Genomic DNA, 20,431 nt, shown 5'->3' with positions numbered 1-20,431 from the left:
AAGTGCCGTGCTGCCGGTGTGGTGTTTGTTTTGCTGCCCCCCAAAAGAAGTACCCACCAGCCGCCACTGCGCACCATTTCCGGTTCCAGAACTGAATGGGTCCAGCATCTTGCTTGAGTGGGAAGAGAGACTGGGGAGAGTCATTTGTCTCTACCAAGTACCCACCCGAATAATCACAGAACTGGCTATTAACTTCTTGGAGGATGATGCTCGCCAAGCTATTATAGTGCTTCCAGAGAATGAATGTGTTAGCTTAGAGAAAATCGTGGCATGGCTAGAAGGCCTATTTGGGGAAAAAGTGACCCCGACAGACATGCATTTTTCACCCGCAGACAACAAGAAGGCAAGAGCCTCACTCACTTTGCTGTACCCCTTAAAGAGTTATGGAAACGGTTAGAAAAGAAAGACCTGTTAAGCAGGAATTGGTCCAGTTCTCTAAGGACAAGAATCCGCTGTGGAGAGACCCGGATGAAGATTGGAGGTCCTGGCAGTGTGGGCGCTACAGGCACCTGGCTAGGAGCTGCAGTTGCTCCTAGAACAAGGGAACCTTTCATTAGCCATTAAACTAGAGGTTCCCTGGGAGAGGGATGATCTCTAGAAACTTCACGTCAATGTCCCACAAAGCAAGTCCATGGTTGCTGCTTTAGTGAATGGCCAGCATGATTGTCAGTGGGCCTGAAGTTATCACAATAAAATATGAATTTTATGTGCAGCTGTTCGGAATACGGGGTCAGCTAGATCAGTCATGGTTGGCTCTCAAAGTGGCCAATAATTTAACCACTGTGGTGGAAAGGGTCACCTGCTTGATGGTTTAGGTATTCAACCAAGTGGTGGAGCAAGTATTGGTCATGGTTTCCTGCAGTACATTGGTTTCCTCAGTACCCATTGTCCTGGGCATGTGTCAGGAACCATGATTCAAACAATGCAGTAAAATCACACCTATTAATGTAATGGTAAAAATGGTACAGATCAGTAAACATTGTCAAAACATAGCACGGGATCAGAAGGCAATGTGAATAGTCAGACAGGCCAGTAATCATGAAACCAGAGATTAACGTAATTGGAGGCTGCAACGGAACTTATCAGACACTCTGCTTGAGTGCTTCCATCAGTATATCCCACTTCCTCCAGTCTGACCATCAGAGACATATATTATTATAGCTGAATTGAATACAAGTCTAGCCAAAAACAGCTTGTAGAATCTTGAATGATTTATTGGACAGAATACAGCCTTTTTATACACTTTTAACACAAGGTGTTAGATAAAGAGGTAGGGCTGGCTTTTGGATACTCCCCCCTCCCCTCTAGCAACAACTTAAAAGACAATTATATAATTAACATGTTAATTAACACAGCACTTAAGGCAGCCTAGGTGACCAGACAGTCCGTCTCCGGAGGTCAATGTGATCAGCTCTTTCAATGATCATGTATTGTTCAGAATTAACAACCAAGAATAATCTTTTTGGAAAATCCAAGAAAACCTTCTCACAGTAGAAGAGTTAATTAACACAAACAACAATGGATGAAAGACTCTTAGAGCCCACACTAGCCTGATTTACAATAAACACATTATAGCAGACAACAGACAGGCGGCTGGAGTTGATGACATCAGCATCTCCTTACAGTATGTGTCCCAACAGTATGAATCAGTCACTATTTCCAATATGGCAGATACAGGGTCCCCAGAGTCTGTGTGTCTGTGTGTCTTGGGGGACATGGACCTGAATCTATAGTAACACCACCTCAAGGGTTCCCAGGCATACAGCTCACAAAGAGCACCATTCCCCCAAATTCCAGGGCCCATAATCGGTAAGCCAGAGGCTAGCATTCAGTCCCCTCCAAAAGCCCCTGTCCTGGGTGAGTCTGCCACAGAATCAGGAACCAGAAGGGACGTCAGCTGGGTAAAGTCTTTCACAGGAACACAGCAGAGAATCTTTAGATATTTGACCAACCCAAAGGCATGAAAGGAATGAACAAGGCAGTTTAAGTAGCCAGAAGGGACTGGCTGTAGGTGGGACTGACTAGCAGGAAGTGATCACCAGATGAGCCACTGTGGAAACCATGAGTGCTGACAATTATCTGACAGCTGAGCAGCCTGAACACAGAGAAGAGAGCTGCTGAGAGCCCAGCCCTGACAGCATGAATGTCCTGAAAGACTTTGATTTGTCCTGCTTAATGGCAGAATATAAGAAGCTTTGCGGGCCCAAACCAGGGTGTGGCTTGCAAGCCATATGGCTTAATGTGATCCAAGCCTACAAGGCTGACTGCAAGGAAAATAGGCAGCAAACAGAGTGAGTAGGCATCAACCGTATACCACCTAAGCATCATCTACCCCTGGCCCCTATAAAGAAGTCACCTGGAGCCGAATGGCCCCAACCCTGTCCAAAGTTCATCGGGTTAGGGCGCTGGTCCAGCTAATTAACCTGGGAACTGCCCTAATTCCACTGCCAAAGCACGTGATCATCAGTGAAATTTATGTGGTACCCAAGCACTGCATTATGAAGTCCCAACCAGCATTTGAGCTCATCTGTGCACCGTTGCACCAGTTTTTTATCCACACTGGACTTGGCTAATGGGTACTGGCAGGTTTGAGTGAGAGAGCAGAATGGGTTGTTAATGAAAAATCCAAAATTCGAAAGAGGAAGCACACTAGAGCCTCTATGGGAGATCACCCCATATTGAGTAGAAAAACAACTGTTCCCACCATAACCCATATATAATGCAGTGTCTGAAGGCCCCAAAAGCTGACAGGAAACATCTTCATAGAAACCTACTAAGGTCTTGTGTGCTGAGTGGGGATTGTTCTGTCAGCTACCCCCTTGGATTGGAAGGATTTCTACACTACAGACCTTCCTCCTATCCAATAAGTTCCTACAGAATAGTACTCGCCCCTGTAGAAACTACAGCTCTGGACCCTGACTGTCCTGTAGGGGAAGACCCCACAGTTCCTCTTGAGGATTGGGCCACGGACTGAAGTGAGGAACCTGAGTGTCCTGTTGAGCCTGTGGATTCCTTTGGGGATGCAATTGTTGACCCAGGAGAGGGTGTTATGCCTGACCATGATATCCCTCATGCACCTGAAGCTTTTGCGCAACCTTTAGTGAGAGAAAATTCTGATGTTGAGTCCGAGAGTATCAGAAACCATGAATGAGACTGAGACAGAAGTACAATTAAATCACACTTGTTTAATAATAATAAAAAAGATAAACAGAGTAAGCATTGTCAAAACATAGCCAGAGTTCAGAAACCGGAACGGATAGTCAGACAAGCCAAAACATCAGGGAGCCAGAAGGAATGTCAGCCAAGCAAGTATTTTAACAGGAGAGCTTCTTTAGAGATTTGACCAAGGCAAAGGCAGAGATCATCTGGACTGGACGGCTTAAGTAGGCAGGACCGACGAGCAGGATCATCAGCAGGTGAGTCACTGTGGAGAGATAGGAGCTGGCAATTAGCTGATAGCTGAGCAGCCAGCTCAGAGAAGGAAGGGCTGAGCCCAGCACTGACAGTACTCCTCCTCAATTTCCCCCCCCTCGGAGGACCACCAGGCTTGAGGGGAAAATGTCTATGGAAATCACAAAGGACAGCAGGGGCATGTATGTCCGAGAATGGGACCCAAGAGCGTTCCTCCAGACTGTACCCTTTCCAATGCTCCAGGTACTGTATGCGCCCACGGAACCTACGGGAGTTAACAATGGACTGTACTTCATACTCCTCATGGTTCTCAACCTGAACAGGGTGAGGACATGGCACAGAGGTGGTAAAGTGGTTGCATACCAAAGGCTTTAATAAGGAGACATGAAATACATTTGAGATAGGCATATTAGAGGGAAGGTCTAATGCATAAGCCACTGGGTTAATCCTGTGAAGAATACGGAAAGGCCCAATAAACTGATGTGCGAACTTCAGAGAGGGAACACGAAGTTGGAGGTTGCGAGATGACAGCCAGACCCTGTCCCCAACCTAGTAGGAAGGCGCAGACAGGGGTCTGCGGTCAGCATGGAGTCTGTACCTTTCATTAGCATGTCGTAAAGCCTCCTGGACTTGTGCCCAAGTGGATATTCTGCTGAACCAAAGAGTCAGGCAACATGGAAGGTTGGAAACCATAGTTCACCATAAATAGGGACAATTGGGAAACACAATTCAAGGCACTATTGTGAGCAAACTCCACCCACGGTAAGAGGTCTGACCAGTTGTTATGATGGTCGAATATATAGTAATGTAGGATTTGCTCCAAGGACTGAGTGGCTCGTTCTGTGACCCCGTTAGACTGCAGGTGATACGCAGAGGACAAAGCAAGCTGAATTCCCAACTGTGCACAAAAGGCTTGCCAGAACGGACTACCCCTGTCTGAGGGAATCACCTTGGGTAGCCCATGTAAGTGAAAGATCTCCCGAGCAAAAATGGAAGCCAGTTCCTTAGAAGTGGGCAACTTCTTAAGTGGAATACAATGAGGCATTTTCGAGAACCACCATAAGGATAACTGTGTTGCCCTGGAAATCTGGGTAAATCCACAATTAAATCCATAGACAGGTGGGTCCAGGGCCTCGCTCCATTGGGTATGGGTTGTAGGAGACCCACTGGAAGGTGTTGTGGAGTCTTACTCTGAGCACACATGGAACAGGCAGCTACGAAGGAGCCTAAATCAGCACATAGACTAGGCCACCAGAATTGTTGAGAAATGGCCCAAAAGAGTTGATTCTTCCCAGGGTGGCCAGCAACCTTGGGAGAATGATAAGTCTGGAGCATGGCAGTACAGAGACTCTCTGAGACAAAGCAGTGGTCATAAGGTTTCTCAGGAGGAGCATGGACCTGAGCAGCAAGAATTCTGTCACCCAATGGAGAAATGAGACTGGTGGGAACTGTAGCCAGAATACGATCAGGAGGAATCACAGGAGCTGGAACCGACTCCATCTTGGAAGTGGAGGAAAATTGTCGTGACAAAGTGTCAGCCCTTACCTTTTTAGTACCGGGTAAGAATGAGACAATGTAATTGAAACTTGACAAGAAAAGATCCCTCTTTGGGTTACTGTACTTTCTGGTCATATCAGTCAAGGGCTTGACCAGAGATGAGAAGTTACGAATAAACTTGTGATAATAGTTGGCAAAGCCAAGAAAACGCTTCAGAGGATGTAAACCCACGGGTTGGGACTGTAGGACTATTGATCGTTTCTCTGGGTCCATCGAAAAACCAGCACTGGAAATAATATAACCCAGGAATTTAGGGAGGGAGACTTATACCATCTTGACACAATTATCAGAGAAGTACTTGCTGAGATGCCGAGAGCGGTTCGCCCTTGCGACTAAGCGCAGTTCGCCCCCTAGAGGTGATACAGGGAGCAAATGGCACAAAGAGGCACAGGCAACCCAGGTGGCAGGGGAAGCCTTGTGTGAAGGTCTGGTAGAGATGGACACCTTGTGTAGCAACTGGCTGGTAGCTGTAGAGGGCGGAACGCCCAGCTGGGGGTCAAACACTGGTAGTCCTAGATACAGGCACAGGCTCAGGTAAGGTGTCTTAGGAAGACACAAGCAAGTGCGGGTCACAGGCCGAGGGTCAGGACAGGAGACAAGAGGCAGGTCCGGGTCACAGGCAGAGGGTCAAACACTGGAGAGAAGCGGAGTAACAAAGCCGAAGGTCAAGTCCAGGAGATAAGCAGCAGCGTCAAAGAACAATCTGGGTCACAACGGGTAATCAGATGCACAAACAGGTTTTCAAGTAACAGGAGCTGTAGACAAACCAGCAATTGATGTGTGCGCCAGAGCAGCTTTTATAGGCCATCAGGGGGACGCTAAACATGCTCCAATGCGCACAGGCGTGCACCAGTGCGCATGTGCGTGTGCCTGCGCGTCAGACCATGAATGTGCATGCGCCAGAGCGCCGTTCCGCCTGGGTGGCCTGAACCCCTGACAACAATGTTGTAGCAGTTGAGTTTTGGTTCCAATAGAACATACAGTATCTCACAAAAGTGAATACTGTGACAATACTGTGACAACACTGAAGAAATAACACTTTGCTACAATGCAAAGTAGTAAGAGTGTACAGCTTGTATAACAGTGTAAATTTGCTGTCCCTTCAAAATAACTCAACACAATGCTATTCATGTCTAAACTGCTGGCAACAAAAGTGAGTTCATCCCTAAGTGAAAATATCCAAATTGGGCCCAAATTATCAATATTTTGTGTGGCCACCATTATTTTCCAGCACTGGCTTAACCCTCTTGGGCATGGAGTTCACCAGAGCTTCACAGGTTGCCACTGGAGTCCTCATCCACTCCCCCATGATGACATGACAGAGCGGTTGAATGTTAGAGACCTTGTGCTCCTCCACCTTCCATTTGAGGATGCCCCGTAGATGCTTAATAGAATTTAGGTCTGGAGACGTGCTTGTACAGTCCATCACCTTTACCCCAGCTTCTTTAACAAGGCAGTGGTCGTCTTGGAGGTGTGTTTGGGGTCGTTATCATGTTGGAATACTGCCCTGCGGCCCAGTCTCCAAAGGGAGGGGATCATGCTCTGCTTCAATATGTCACAGTACATGTAGGCATTCATGGGTCCCTCAATGAACTGTAGCTCCCCAGTGCCGGCAGCACTCATGCAGCCCCAGATCATGACACTCCCACCACCATGCTTAAATGTGGGCAAGACACACTTGTCTTTGTAATCCTCACCTGGTTGCCGCCACACACACTTGACACCTTCTGAATCAGAAACGTTTATCTTGGTCTCATCAGACCACAAGAGATGGTTCCAGTAATCCATGTCTTTAGTCTGCTTATCTTTAACAAACTGTTTGTGGGCTTTCTTGTGCATCATCTTTAGAAGAGGCTTCATTCTGGGATGACAGCCATGCAGACAAATTTGGTGCAGTGTGCCGCGTATTGTCTAAGCACTGGCAGGCTGACCCCCCACCCCTTCAACCTCTGCATGCTGGCAGCATTCATACATCTATTTCCCAAAGACAACCTCTGGATATGAGGCGGAGGATGTGCACTCAACTTCTGTGGTCAACCATGATGAGGCCTGTTCTGAGTGGAACCTGTCCTGTTAAACCGCTGTATGGTCTTGGCCACCATGCTGCAGCTCAGTTTCAGGGTCTTGGCAATCTTCTTATAGCCTTATAGCCTCTTTATGTAGAGCAACAATTCATTTTTTCAGATCCTCAGAGAGTTCTTTGCCATGAGGTGCCATGTTGAACTTCCAGCGACCAGTATGAGAGAGAGAGAGAGCGATAATACCAAATTTAACATACCTGCTCCCCATTCACATGTGAGACCTTGTAACACTGACGAGTCACATGACACCAGGGAGGGAAAATGGCTAATTGGGCTAATCTAGTAATTGTCTATATCTCCAGAAATGGAGTGAAAACCTCCTTAAGTGCCCTCTCAATGTTTCCAGCAGGAAACTTTCCCACCATCAGAATACACAGATGGCACTGATTGAGCGGCTGAAGTTTTCATGACCGTGCCAGTGGGACCGGCACACTCAATGTCCGCTGGTCTCCCGGCGATCGTGTCACGGAGCTTCAGAACGGGGAAGTGCCTATGTAAACAAGGCATTTCCCCGTTCTGCCTTGTGTCATGACATAGATCACTGCTCTCTGTCATCGAAAGCAGTGATCACTGTCATGTGACTTGAAGCCTATCCTCCCTTATAGTTAGAATCACTCCCTAGGACACACTTAACCCCTTCATCACCCCCTAGTGGTTAACCCCTTCACTGCCAGTGTCATTTACACAGTAATCAATGCATTTTTATAGCACTGATTGCTGTATAAATGACAATGGTCCCAAAATAGTGTAAAAAATGTCCGATGTGTCCCCCTTAATGTCGCAGTCCCGATAAAAATCACCGCCATTACTAATATAAAAAATAATAATAATAAAAATGCCATAAAACCATCCCCTATTTTGTAAAAGCTATAACTTTTGCGCAAACTAATCAATATGCGCTTATTGCGATTTTAACAAAAATATGTAAAAGAATACATATTGGCCTAAACTGAGGAAAAAAAGATTTTAATATATTTTTGGGGGATATTTATTATAGCAAAAAGTAAAAAATAATGAATTTTTTTCAAAATGTATGCTTTTTTTTGTTTATAGCGCAAAAAATAAAAACTGCAGAGGTGATCAAACACCACCAAAAGAAAGCTCTATTTGTGGGGGAAAAAAGGACGTCAATTTTGTTTGGGCGTAACGTTGCATGACCGCACAATTGTCAGTTAAAACAATGTCAGTTAAAGCAAAAAGTGCTCTGGTCAGGAAGACGGTAAAATCTTCCGGGGCTGAAGTGGTTAAACAAAGCAACCACACATAGATCAGTCACTGCTGAACCAACCAAATTTCAATCCATGTATGGGGCGCAGCTTAAGACTAGTACCACTTAAATTCAAAATGCGACTCCCCTATAAAACCCCCTCTTTTTTTATGCTTGCTCCTTCTTCCTCCTCAGCTACCTCTCTTCTTATTCTTTCCCTTGAACTTGACCAGGCCTTATTTTGATACTGTGTTCCCCTAAAGGATTGCTGTTATCTCCAGTGTTGCTACTCTGTGGTCCCATTAGTATAATAAATACAGGCTCTATTTCTCCCCTTGACATTTCATTCAGAAATAAAGCAAATCTGTTAGTTAAATGGATAGGGCTATAATTGGATGAGGAAGCTATCCTTTCCATCCACATAAAAGTATCCCTATGATCCACAACGCCCTTCCCCTTAGGGGATCTACAGTGCCCTCCCTCATCATCGTTACATTTTTATGGGAGTATTTAGTCTTATGTTTCTGAATTGGAGTAAAGGGAACATCTCTCTGTTCAATATAATTTATTTTTTATTTTTTATCGGCTCCAATTCTGAACCAACTTTCTCTATTTTGCTGGGACCTGAATCAGCTTCTACATCCTCCTGCCACCTAATTGCTCCCTAAGGTTTCAGCGAACCCTAGTTTTTGTGTACCGTTTAAAAGATATTCTAAAAAGCAGCAGTCTGTGAATTTACCCATGCATGTGCCACGGGTGAGACATGCAGTGACGTCATCCAGTCAGACGGCAGGAGTCCGCGAACCTAGAAGGAAGACCAGGTGAAGATGGTTTATGGAAAACTGGTTTATCCTGCTGTTCTCTATGTCCCCCTTTTGTCCATTTCCCCAATTCAGCTAGGGATTTTGCAGAGCAGTGTTGGCAGCTTTGCACATATATAGTTTTTTGTGAGTTTCTATGCAGAACATTTCCTTCCTTTTATATCTGAGCAGCCCATATGACTATAGAGTCGCACATGTGGATTTATACACAGTGGTAAATTACAGCCCACTCCTTCCTCCTCCATGACCACATACCAGCTAAACAGAAAGGGGAGTGAAATTACATGTAGATTGATGGAGGCTTCACCTCTTTCTTATTCTAAGACAAAGGCTGGAGGGGTGTGACACAAATAATAAAGATTTAAAATGCATATTTGTATGACAATTTAAAACGGTTATTGTTATTAATTATTTATTTTTACTCTGCATTCCAAAGGCTTTTTTTGTGACCAGCAGCAGAGGACTAGACGCTAGAAGCTAGCTATGACTAAAAGCTCCTCCTGCTTATGTTTCACTGTAGACAGGCTGAGAAAGAGCTGGGTCATGTGACAGCTGTATCTATATATATATTTTTTTTTTAAATAACTACAGTGCTATCATCCATATACAGAAATAGAAGGGAGGGACAATGTAAATTAAACAGTGTGTGTTTAGTATCACTTTAATGTTATTAATTTCTTCATCTACAGTATATAGAAAACATTCTTTAGAGTGATTGTAACGCTTTACTTTTTTAAATGAAAATATTAAAACATGGGGGTTGCAGGTGGAGTCTAGCAGGACAGACATGGAGAGCTAGAGCTCCACTCCACTGAGGGATAAAGCCACCTTTATAACGGACAGGATAAAAAGGTATCCTTCAGTACCCCTTGTACCAGGGAACAGGCAGATATAATTTTAAGCCACCATAATGGTGTTGGGAGGAAGCCGTGGCAAGTCAAATATTCTCCTCACAAAGGACATACAGGGGCGCACCGCAGCTAAAATGGCGGCAGCTCTCTCCACATTCACTGCATTCCCACAGGCAAAAAGCACTCCCAGCTAATCTCCCCCGCTGATTCAGAAACTGAGCTAACTCCTTCACATAATCCCTCACCAATATCCACAGCATCCACCGCACTTTTGCATTAGTTTGAGAAAATGCTCCACAGGGCATTAAAGCAGACCTCTGAACAGATAACTAACAGCCTCACCAAAGAGATCAGAGAGCTAGGTAGCCGCACTGCTGCTTTGGAGCTAAAAATAGATGATATAGAACTGAACACACAAGCCAACATGACTGAAATGCAGAATTTAAAAGAAGAAAATGTATTACTCCAATCTAAAATTAGAAGACTATGAAAATAGGGCCAGAAGATCGAATTTGCGCATAAGAGGAATTCCAGAAACGTTGACAGATATACAGTTTACAGTTACAGAGCTGTTTCAAGAACTTTCACCATCAATTCCTATCGAACGTCTGGAATTGGACAGAGCCCATCGTGCCCCTCACAGCAAAGAAAACAGACAGTCCCCCAAGGGACATAATTGTTAAAATTCCACTATTATCATTCAAAGGAGCAAATTATGACTGCAGCCAGAGATAAAAAAAGATTTAATCTTTCAAGGCTATAAGTACCAGCTGTTTGCGGATCTATTCCAGCTTACCAATGCCAAAAGACTCTCAATGAAACCCCAATTACTGGAACTCCAACACCACAATATTGTATACCAATGGGGATTCCCCTTCTCCATCAAATTCACCTTTCAAGGCAACAGATACACCTCTAGAACAGCTGAAGAATTGCAACAAACCCTAATAAACCTTCACCTGATGCATGAAACAATCTGCACTTCCCCACAGCGCAGAAGAGCAGCCCCATCCAAAAATAATGGGAACCATCATTCTCACAAAAGAATAAGATATGCCCCCACTCCTTTGGATCAAGAAGATTCCATGGATAGCATTAACTCATATATTTACTTAACCCCTAAGCCCTTGGACACACGGTCGGAGATTCCGACGGAATGTGTCCTATCGGACCGTTTTGTCGGATATTCCGACTGTGTGTGGTCTGCATCGGACTGTTTCCGTCTGAATATCCGACGGACCAAGTCTTCCAACTTGCCGGTAAAATTTTCCGCCAAAATGCTCCGGTCGGACATGCTCCGATCATGTGTAGCCTACTCCGACGGACAAAGTGCCACACATGCTCAGATCAAATTCCTAGACCAAAGCTATTGGCTACTAGCCTGAACGTAACGTAACGAAACGTCATCACATTATGTACAATCGGATTTTCCGACAACTTAGTCCGACCGTGTGTATGCAACATCACTTCCGGACCTCTTCCGGAATTAATCCATCTGAATTACTCCGACAGATTTGGTTGTCGGAATCTCCGACCGTGTGTAAAAGGGCTAAGAGGCTATTTGGAAATATTGTGCTTTTTCTTATAAACTATTTATTTTTTATTCTTTTGTGATTTAGCTTCACAAATGGTCAGGAAATGACTAGTAGCAAAATACTGCATACATTCAGGCTAATTAGGGGTCAGAAGAAGACTGATAATCCCTTTACCTGACCATTAGCCTCGAACTATCCTTTTATCCCAAATAGCCTCACTCAAATTGACCAATAACATAATTTTCTGTTTAATGTTGTCCAATATATTAGTTTAAATATGAAGAGAATTAATAGAAATAGTAACAGCCTTAGGGATACCATTGCAATATATACGAAATAGCGAAATCCCAATTGGAAAAAACGTGTATAGAATATGATTTATTTCTTACGGAAAAGGCAGATAAAACCTATAAATGCATTAGACGTAATTTTTATACAAAAATCAACAAACCAGGCACTTATCTAGCACGAGCACTAAATTCAGTAAATACTGACTTGTGTCGCAATGGTATGTGCTATATTATTTTTTCTTTATTTGCTATTTTTGTGAGTGGAGTTACATATAAAAAACACAAGGCTTTAGAACCTAAGTTTTTAAGTTCTTTATATTGTTTTTCTGAAAAAAACATTCCACCTCAAGCTTCTAGAAACCATCCCATCTGAAATTTATTTTTCAAGGAACATAATATCCATGTGTGCATTTCAGTCACTATAATATTTTTTTTAACCAAATGAAGGTACCACTGATATCCAAATTGGCCTCATTGTGATGTTCTAAAAGTTTTTCTGCATCAATTTTTCTGTTATTGCGATATTCAAAGATATCCACAATTTAACGCATCAGCGGCAAGACATTGTATATTCAATGTGTAAAAAAAAAAAATATATAAGTAAAAATGTGCACTTAGGGCCGGTTCACACAGCGAGGCGAGGCGAGGCGACACGGCTCGCCTCGCCTCGCTCCCGCAAGTCGCCCCCATTCAGTACTATGGAACCGTTCTGAGAGGAGCGACTCGAGTCGCTCCGACTCAGAAAAAAGGTTCCTGTACTACTTCGGGGCGACTTCGGGGGCGACTTGCATTGACTTCTATACAGAAGTCCTCTGCAAGTCGCCGCTGAGCTCCCTCGCCGCGCCTCGCTGTGTGAACCGGCCCTTAGTGTAAACTAACAAATGTTAAATTAGACAGCCGCAGTCACTAATATTATTATATAAATATTGATATATCATAAAACTAAAAAGTGTTGTGCTGTTTCGAAAACAAATATCTCTTATAAACAAATCAGTAGTGCATCAGTAGTGCTTAAATCGTACTTGGGAAACACAATGCAAGTGACAAATAGACATTTCACAATTGCACATTCAATGTGTAAAACAAATTATTGGTAAAAACACAAAATAAATGTCCATTAAAATACATGAATGCACCAGAGTAAAACACACAAAGATCAGGTGATGTTCGATGACCCCTGCTGCTCCACTGGAAAAAGATACTACACACAGTACTTATTTTCAGTGCACACTTCCCGCACATCATCACAAAGTGGTCTAAACAGGCACATTGGTGACACAACATTTTGCCTGGTCTTGTCTTGCCGTAGAGGTGTGGTGGGACTGCACTGGACTAACCACCCAATGTAGTCCAAACACATCTGGTGTGAATGGACTCTCATACTATATCAATATTTACATTCAAATATTTAGTGAATGCGGCTGTCCAATTTCACATTTAGTATCTGGCGCTAAGCACAGATTTTTATTTTAAATGGTTTATACATGGTTTATACACAGTGCTTGCAAGAAGATGGTGCTTCAACACCCTTTATTTTCATTTTCTTGCTCCTGTTGTGTTGAGTTTGTTGTTTATAAAGTTGAAAAGCTCAAACTGACATTAAGGATCCATTCACACCAGATGCCCTCACAGATTATGTTCAATGCATGTCAATGCAAGGACCTGTAAAAAATGAGGTATGTGAATGGGAGCAGCTCACACTGGTGCATTGCACTAATATGCACTGGTTTGCAGTGGAAAAAAGTATAGTAAGCTCCAATTTTTTTCACCATAATGGGAGGCAACACATGGTAACGCTTACCAGCACAGCACAACATGCCTCAACGAAGAGGAAAATCAGCAGGCCAGCACAAGTTTGACATTTCAGCCATTCTGTAGACCCTTTACATGCTGCAAGAAGTTAGGAGAAATTTGCATGTTAACCAGTTGCCGACCGCCGCACGACAATGTACGTCGACAGCATGGCACGGGCAGGCATATTGGCGTACATGTACGTCCCTTGCCTCCCGCGGGTCGGGGGCCCGATCGGGCCCCCGCCCGGTGCCTGCGGCGGTCGGTTTTCGTCCGGGAGCGATCCGGGACGAGGGAGCAGCCATTCATTCATGGCCACCCCCACGCGATCGCTCCCGACGAATAGGAATCCCCCGTGACATCACTTCCTCTCCTGTAATGTAAACACAGGAGAGGAAGTGATGTATTCTCTCCTCCGTGTCAGTATTTTTCGTTCCGACACGGAGGAGAGCGGATCGGTGAGTTGCACCAACACTCTACACACACAGTAGAACATACCAGGCACACTCACACCCCCCCGATCACCCCCCCCCCAATTACCCCTGCCCCCCAGTCACAGTGACACCAATGTCATTTTTTTTTTTTTTTTTTTTTTTTTTGCATTGGTGTCATTTGTGACTGTAATAACTGTTAGGGCAGTTAGGGTTAGCCCCCTTTAGTTCTAATGTACCCCCCTAACCCCCCCAATAAAGGTTTAACCCCGTGATCACCCCCCGTCGCCAGTGTCACTAAGGCTGGGTTCACATTGCAGCGGTTTATGAGAACGAATGTGATTCGCACCGCACTGCAGTGCAAATCACATCCGATCTCTGTGCGATTCGAGTTCAGCCATTCGCCGCACCCGCCACACCCGCCGCACCCGCCGCTAATTCGCACGGGACCCTTTTTTTGGCCCGCAGCAGAATCGGATCGCATGGGTGTTCACACCATGCGATCCGAGTTTGCAGATCGCACTGCGATATGCGAACTGATCTGGGGGTGTCAGTAACATTTCACTGACACTCCCAGCAGTCCGCATAGGGCAGTGTGAACTGCCGCCGGGAGGCATGCGATGCGGGAACCCGCCGCGGATTCGCGGCGTTTCCGCATCGCTCCAGTGTGAACCCAGCCTAATAAGCGATCATTTTTCTGATCGCCGTATTAGTGTCACAGGTGACGCTAGTTAGGCAGGTAGGTATTTAGGTTCGCCGCAGCTTTTTATAGCGCCAGGGACCCCCATATACTACCGCATAAAGCCCCCTGATTGCCCCCTAGTTAACCCTTTCACCAGTGATCACCATATAACTGTTACAGGTGACGCTGGTTGGTTAGTTATTTTTTTATAGTTTCAGGGCACCCGCCATTTATTACCTAATAAAGGTTTAACCCCCTGATCACCCGGCGGGTGTCATTTGTGACTAATAACTGTTAGGGCAGTTAGGGTTAGCCCCCTTTAGTTCTAAGGTACCCCCCTAACCCCCCCAATAAAGGTTTAACCCCGTGATCACCCCCCGTCGCCAGTGTCACTAAGGCTGGGTTCACATTGCAGCGGTTTATGAGAACGGATGTGATTCGCACCGCACTGCAGTGCAAATCACATCCGATCTCTGTGCGATTCGACTTCAGCTATACAGATAGTATGGCTGAATTCGTGTCACACCCGCCGCACCCGCCGCAAACTCGCACGGGACCCTTTTTTTGGTCCGCAGCAGAATCGGATCGCATGGGTGTTCACACCATGCGATCCAAGTTTGCAGATCGCACTGCGATATGCGAACTGATCTGGGGGTGTCATTAACATTTCACTGACACTCCCAGCAGTTCGCATAGGGCAGTGTGAACTGCCGCCGGGAGGCATGCGATGCGGAAACCCGCCGCGCATTCGTGGCGTTCCCGCATCGCTCCAGTGTGAACCCAGCCTAATAAGCGATCGTTTTTCTGATCGCTGTATTAGTGTCACAGGTGACGCTAGTTAGGCAGGTAGGTATTTAGGTTCGCCGCAGCTTTTTATAGCGCCAGGGACCCCCATATACTACCGCATAAAGCCCCCTGATTGCCCCCTAGTTAACCCTTTCACCAGTGATCACCATATAACTGTTACAGGTGACGCTGGTTGGTTAGTTATTTTTTTATAGTTTCAGGGCACCCGCCATTTATTACCTAGTCTCACTAGTGTACCCCTAAATTTAGGGGTGTCTACTTTCCAAAATGGGGTCATTTGGGGGGGGGTTTGTGCCATCTTGGCATTTTATGGCCTTCAAAACTGTAACGCCCTTAGAAAGCCTGAAGGCGGTGCTTGGATTTCGGGGCCCCGTACGCGGCTAGGCTCCCAAAAAGTCCCACATATGTGGTATCCCCGTACTCAGGAGAAGCAGCAGAATTTATTTTGGGGTGTCATTTCACATATGCCCATGGCATGCGTGAGCAATATATCATTTAGTGACAACTTTGTGAAAAAAAAAAAAAAAAAAAAAAGTTTGTAATTTTCCCGCAACTTGTGGCAAAATATAAAATATTCCATGGACTCAACATGCCTCTCAGCAAATAGCTTGGGGTGTCTACTTTCTAAAATGGGGTCATTTGTGGGGGTTTTGTGCCATCTTGGCATTTTATGGCCTTCAAAACTGTAATAGGTAGTGAGAAGTGAACTCAAAAATTTACGCCCTTAGAAAGCCTGAAGGCGGTGCTTGGTTTTCGGGGCCCCGTACGCGGCTAGGCTCCCAAAAAGTCCCACATATGTGGTATCCCCGTACTCAGGAGAAGCAGCAGAATTTATTTTGGAGTGTCATTTCACATATGCCCATGGCATGCGTGAGCAATATATCATTTAGTGACAACTTTGTGAAAAAAAAAAAAAAAAGTTTGTAATTTTCCCGCAACTTGTGGCAAAATATAAAATATTCCATGAACTCAACATGCCTCTCAGCAAATAGCTTGGGGTGTCTACTTTCTAAAATGGGGTCATTTGTGGGGGTTTTGTGCCATCTTGGCATTTTATGGCCTTCAAAACTGTAATAGGTAGTGAGAAGTGAACTCAAAAATTTACGCCCTTAGAAAGCCTGAAGGCGGTGCTTGGTTTTCGGGGCCCCGTACGCGGCTAGGCTCCCAAAAAGTCCCACATATGTGGTATCCCCGTACTCAGGAGAAGCAGCAGAATTTATTTTGGGGTGTCATTTCACATATGCCCATAGCATGTGTGAGCAATATATCATTTAGTGACAACTTTGTGTAAAAAAAAAAAAAAAATTTTTTTTTTGTCATTATTCAATCGCTTGAGGCAAAAAAATAAAATATTCAATGGGCTCAACATGCCTCTTATCAATTTCCTTAGGGGGTCTACTTTCCAAAATGGGGTCATTTGGGGGGGTTTTGTACTGCCCTGCCAATTTAGCACCTCAAGAAATGAGATAGGCAGTCGTAAACTAAAAGCTGTGTAAATTCCAGAAAACATACCTTAGTTTGTAGATGTGACAACTTTTGCGCAAACCAATAAATATACAATTATTGACTTTTTTTTTACCAAAGACATGTGGCTGAATACATTTTGGCCTAAATGTATGACTAAAATTGAGTTTATTGGATTTTTCTAATAACAAAAAGTAGAAAATATAATTTTTTTTCAAAATTTGCGGTCTTTTTACGTTTATATCGCAAAAAATAAAAATCGCAGAGGCAATCAAATACCATCAAAAGAAAGCTCTATTTGTGGGAAGAAAAGGACGCAAATTTTGTTTGGGTACAACATTGCATGACCGCGCAATTACCAGTTAAAGCAGCGCAGTGCCAAAGTGTAAAAAGACCTCTGGTCATTTACCAGCAAAATGGTCCGGTCTGAAAGTGGTTAAACATGCAATTCAACGCAGCATGCCAACACGCATCAACACACGTTTATTTACCTACACTCAACATACACTTTGCAGTGGACCCTTAAACACAACTGAATACATCTAATCAGGGACTCATTCCCTCTCACTCCGACTCTTCTCCCTACCACTCCTGCTTAGGTTTCAAAAGGAGGAATTGTGCCTTAAAAGAGGTGCTCTGGCAAAGTTAGAGTGCCACTAGGGTTAATGTAGTGGGAAACTGCTAAGCTTATAGCCATCCTGAGTTCTGATCGCTATTGTTTTCTGCATTTGTTGGGTTTGTCCTAAACTCTGAATATTGTTTAGTTTTGTCTAGCTGATGTCCCCCAGTAGATAGAAGAAGAAACAATGCTATATATTTTTTCACCCTGTCCAATCATTAAGAGGTTTTATTCCAGTACTGTGTGCTAGGGAAGGGGATAGTCAGGGAGCTTGTCAAAAAGGGCCATTGCCTCCTAGACTTTGCCTGGAGAGGATATGAGTCCAGGGACCTGGTAGCTATGCACACATATAACTCCAAAATATATACTAGCACATCAAATGCTTAGAATCCTCACCTGATTTAGAGGTTTTCTTTGAACACAGTTAATTCCTCCTATAAAGACCATATTGGGCATCACCGGCTTTGGATAATCAAAAGCAAAGTCGATTTTCATTAGCCAGATGGCCGTGTGACCTAACATTTCATGTAAATTGACCTCCCTTTGAAGGAACTCAGAAGCCAGTTGCTGGTATGGAGAGTAAAGTAAATTACACACAAAATGTGAAGCTATTTCAAAAAAGATGTTCTGCAGTCTTTGAGGGAAAGTCATATGATCAGTAAGTCCTGAGAACTGCCGTGGTATATAAGAAAGTGGTATTGGACACTGAGAAGATATTGCATCTTTCTGACAAGGTATGGAACGCAAAAAGTAAGCAGAGGGTACTGCCAAATGCTCTGCAAGGATCTGGCCACATGGAAACAGGGGATCTGTGAAAACAACATCAAAAGTGGTCTCTTTCAAGCTCCGTATTAACTCTTTGTTGTTCAGTAGTCTGACACAAGTATCAAGCATTAGGGCTGCTCCTTGTTTCATCTCCTCATGGATTTTCAGAATCTTCTGCAGAAGAGGTCTTTCTGTGAAAACTTCAGCTGAAAAACGTTTAAAATGATTCTGTAGATCTTCACGGGAATATGACACAGGGTACAACTTAATCTTATAACCTTCAGAGGCTTGAATATGGATATTGAAGTCTGGCGCTACTACAAAAATCTGGTGTCCTTTTTGCCTCAACAAATCCACAACTGCACGCATGCTAAGCCAATGGCTGCCGTCAACAGGTACTACAAGCACCTTACCAGGCTCAACAAACTTTACATATCCAAATGAAAATAATATAAGGACAGCCGTGAATTGTACACAGTGAAACATTTTGTCCATCTCTTCTGAAAGAAGCTTATCTGATCTGTAAGCCGCTTTTGAACATTTATTGTTTAATGTTTAACAGTCTTCATTACATCACTATGTAATAAACCTGAACAGTTCATGTGTATATTTGTATTGGCAAAATGTTAACTTGATGCACAGAACATATCCTGGGGCCTTCAAGGCTTAGATGTACAATATACAGTATATTATAATTTAAACTGAAATGATAAGGTTGATCTTCACATGTTGTTTAGCTATAAATTAAATTAAAGCAAATAACTATTAATAAACTGGATATAAAGCAGATAATTTCTAATAAAAAGATAATATTTTTGAAATAGAAGAGTTTTTTTCTTGTCTGAATATAGACTTATGCTTAACCCAAGCATGTCTGAATTCCTTTACCGATGACTGACTTGCTACTTCTGCTGGAAGTCTATTCTAAGCATCAACTATCCTTTCTGCAAAATAGTATTTTCTAATTTTAGTTTTGAACTTTCCCAGAAATAATTTGCCTAGAAATATGTTTCCCCTTACTAGAACATCAGCTTTTTGATTTATTATTTAAACTTCCTGGCCCTATGTAAGAGTGGACCACGCACTGACCTTTCATCATTTCAGAAAATAAAGATCTGCAAAGGTGAGTAATTGTAAGTTTTACAAAATGCATCTACAAATACAATAATGTAATCCAGATATCTACTATAAGGTCTGCGCTGTGTAAAAAGAGTCTGCTAGCAGAATGGTTGATATATAAAAATACCCTATGGAACCATAAAAATAATCACCTGCAGCACTATACAATCAACAATTAATCAAATGTGCATCAATTGATCGCATAACTATGTAAAGTGCAAAAATCAACACAAATATAATCAATCCTAAAGTGAAGTATAATATGGCAATAATAATTAAAATAATTAAAGTATATATGTATAAAAGTGCATAAAGTGCAAAAAAGTTCTGTATAGTCCAGAAAACATATATTATAAATCCTCCAACAACAACTCAGATTGTTGCCAGACTCTTCCCAATGTAAAGAAGCAGCAGCCACCACCTCCTGAAATGAACACTTCCCAGAAAATATGCTACAATATGTGTAGCAAACTTAACATGTCATCATAGATAACTTTCATCCAGGGTAGATTATTCATCCTTCCACAGTGCTCTGCTCTCTGGTTCCTAGAACCGAATCAAGCTGCAGCACTTTTTGCTGGCACTTTATGCACTTTTATACAGTACTATGCAAAAGTCTTAACCACTTCAATAGAGGGCACTTATACACCTTTCCTGCACGTGGCGTCGCTAGGGGGTGGCTATAGCCCTGAGTCTGGGGCCCATAGCACTGGGTATCTTACGGGGTGGCTGCAGTGCCGCAATTAGCAGGTATGTTCCGGTACAGAATGCAGGGGACCGGGAGGACTGAGCCGTGATAGTGCTGGCTCTGGCCCCACCCCCGCCTCCAACTGACTCTGCTTTTGGCCACTGGTTGCTAGAGCCGCCTAGCGTCTAGCAACCAGTGACATCACAGCTGCAACTCTCTCCCAGCCCAGCATTCAAAGCAGAGGAGGATTCCACTTCCTAGCTTTCCTCGCTAGTGCTCGTGGGGCCTAAAGAGTTGAGCCCAGCCCCCTCT

General features: G+C 43.8%; 1 protein-coding gene across 4 annotated transcripts in view; it reads right to left on the bottom strand.

Moving 5' to 3' along the window:
• LOC143924139 (UDP-glucuronosyltransferase 1A1-like) overlaps nucleotides 1-20,431 on the bottom strand; it is a 253,643-nt gene that overhangs the window by 160,959 nt on the left and 72,253 nt on the right. Inside the window, exon 1 of one of the 4 annotated variants that reach the window (XM_077448209.1) lies at nucleotides 17,944-18,807. The exons of the other annotated variants lie outside the window; for them this stretch is intronic. Within the exon in view, the coding sequence (XP_077304335.1) occupies nucleotides 17,944-18,807 (864 nt within the window). Of the gene's footprint in view, nucleotides 1-17,943; nucleotides 18,808-20,431 lie in introns of those variants that run through there. 4 annotated transcript variants of the gene reach the window in all.

Source organism: Lithobates pipiens, unplaced genomic scaffold (assembly GCF_037356315.1).
Source record: "Lithobates pipiens isolate NorthernLeopardFrog02 unplaced genomic scaffold, aLitPip1_a1.2 Scaffold_22, whole genome shotgun sequence".
Taxonomy (NCBI): Eukaryota; Metazoa; Chordata; class Amphibia; order Anura; family Ranidae; genus Lithobates; species Lithobates pipiens.
Note: the sequence above shows the minus strand (reverse complement) of the source record. Positions and strands in the feature narration are given on the sequence as shown.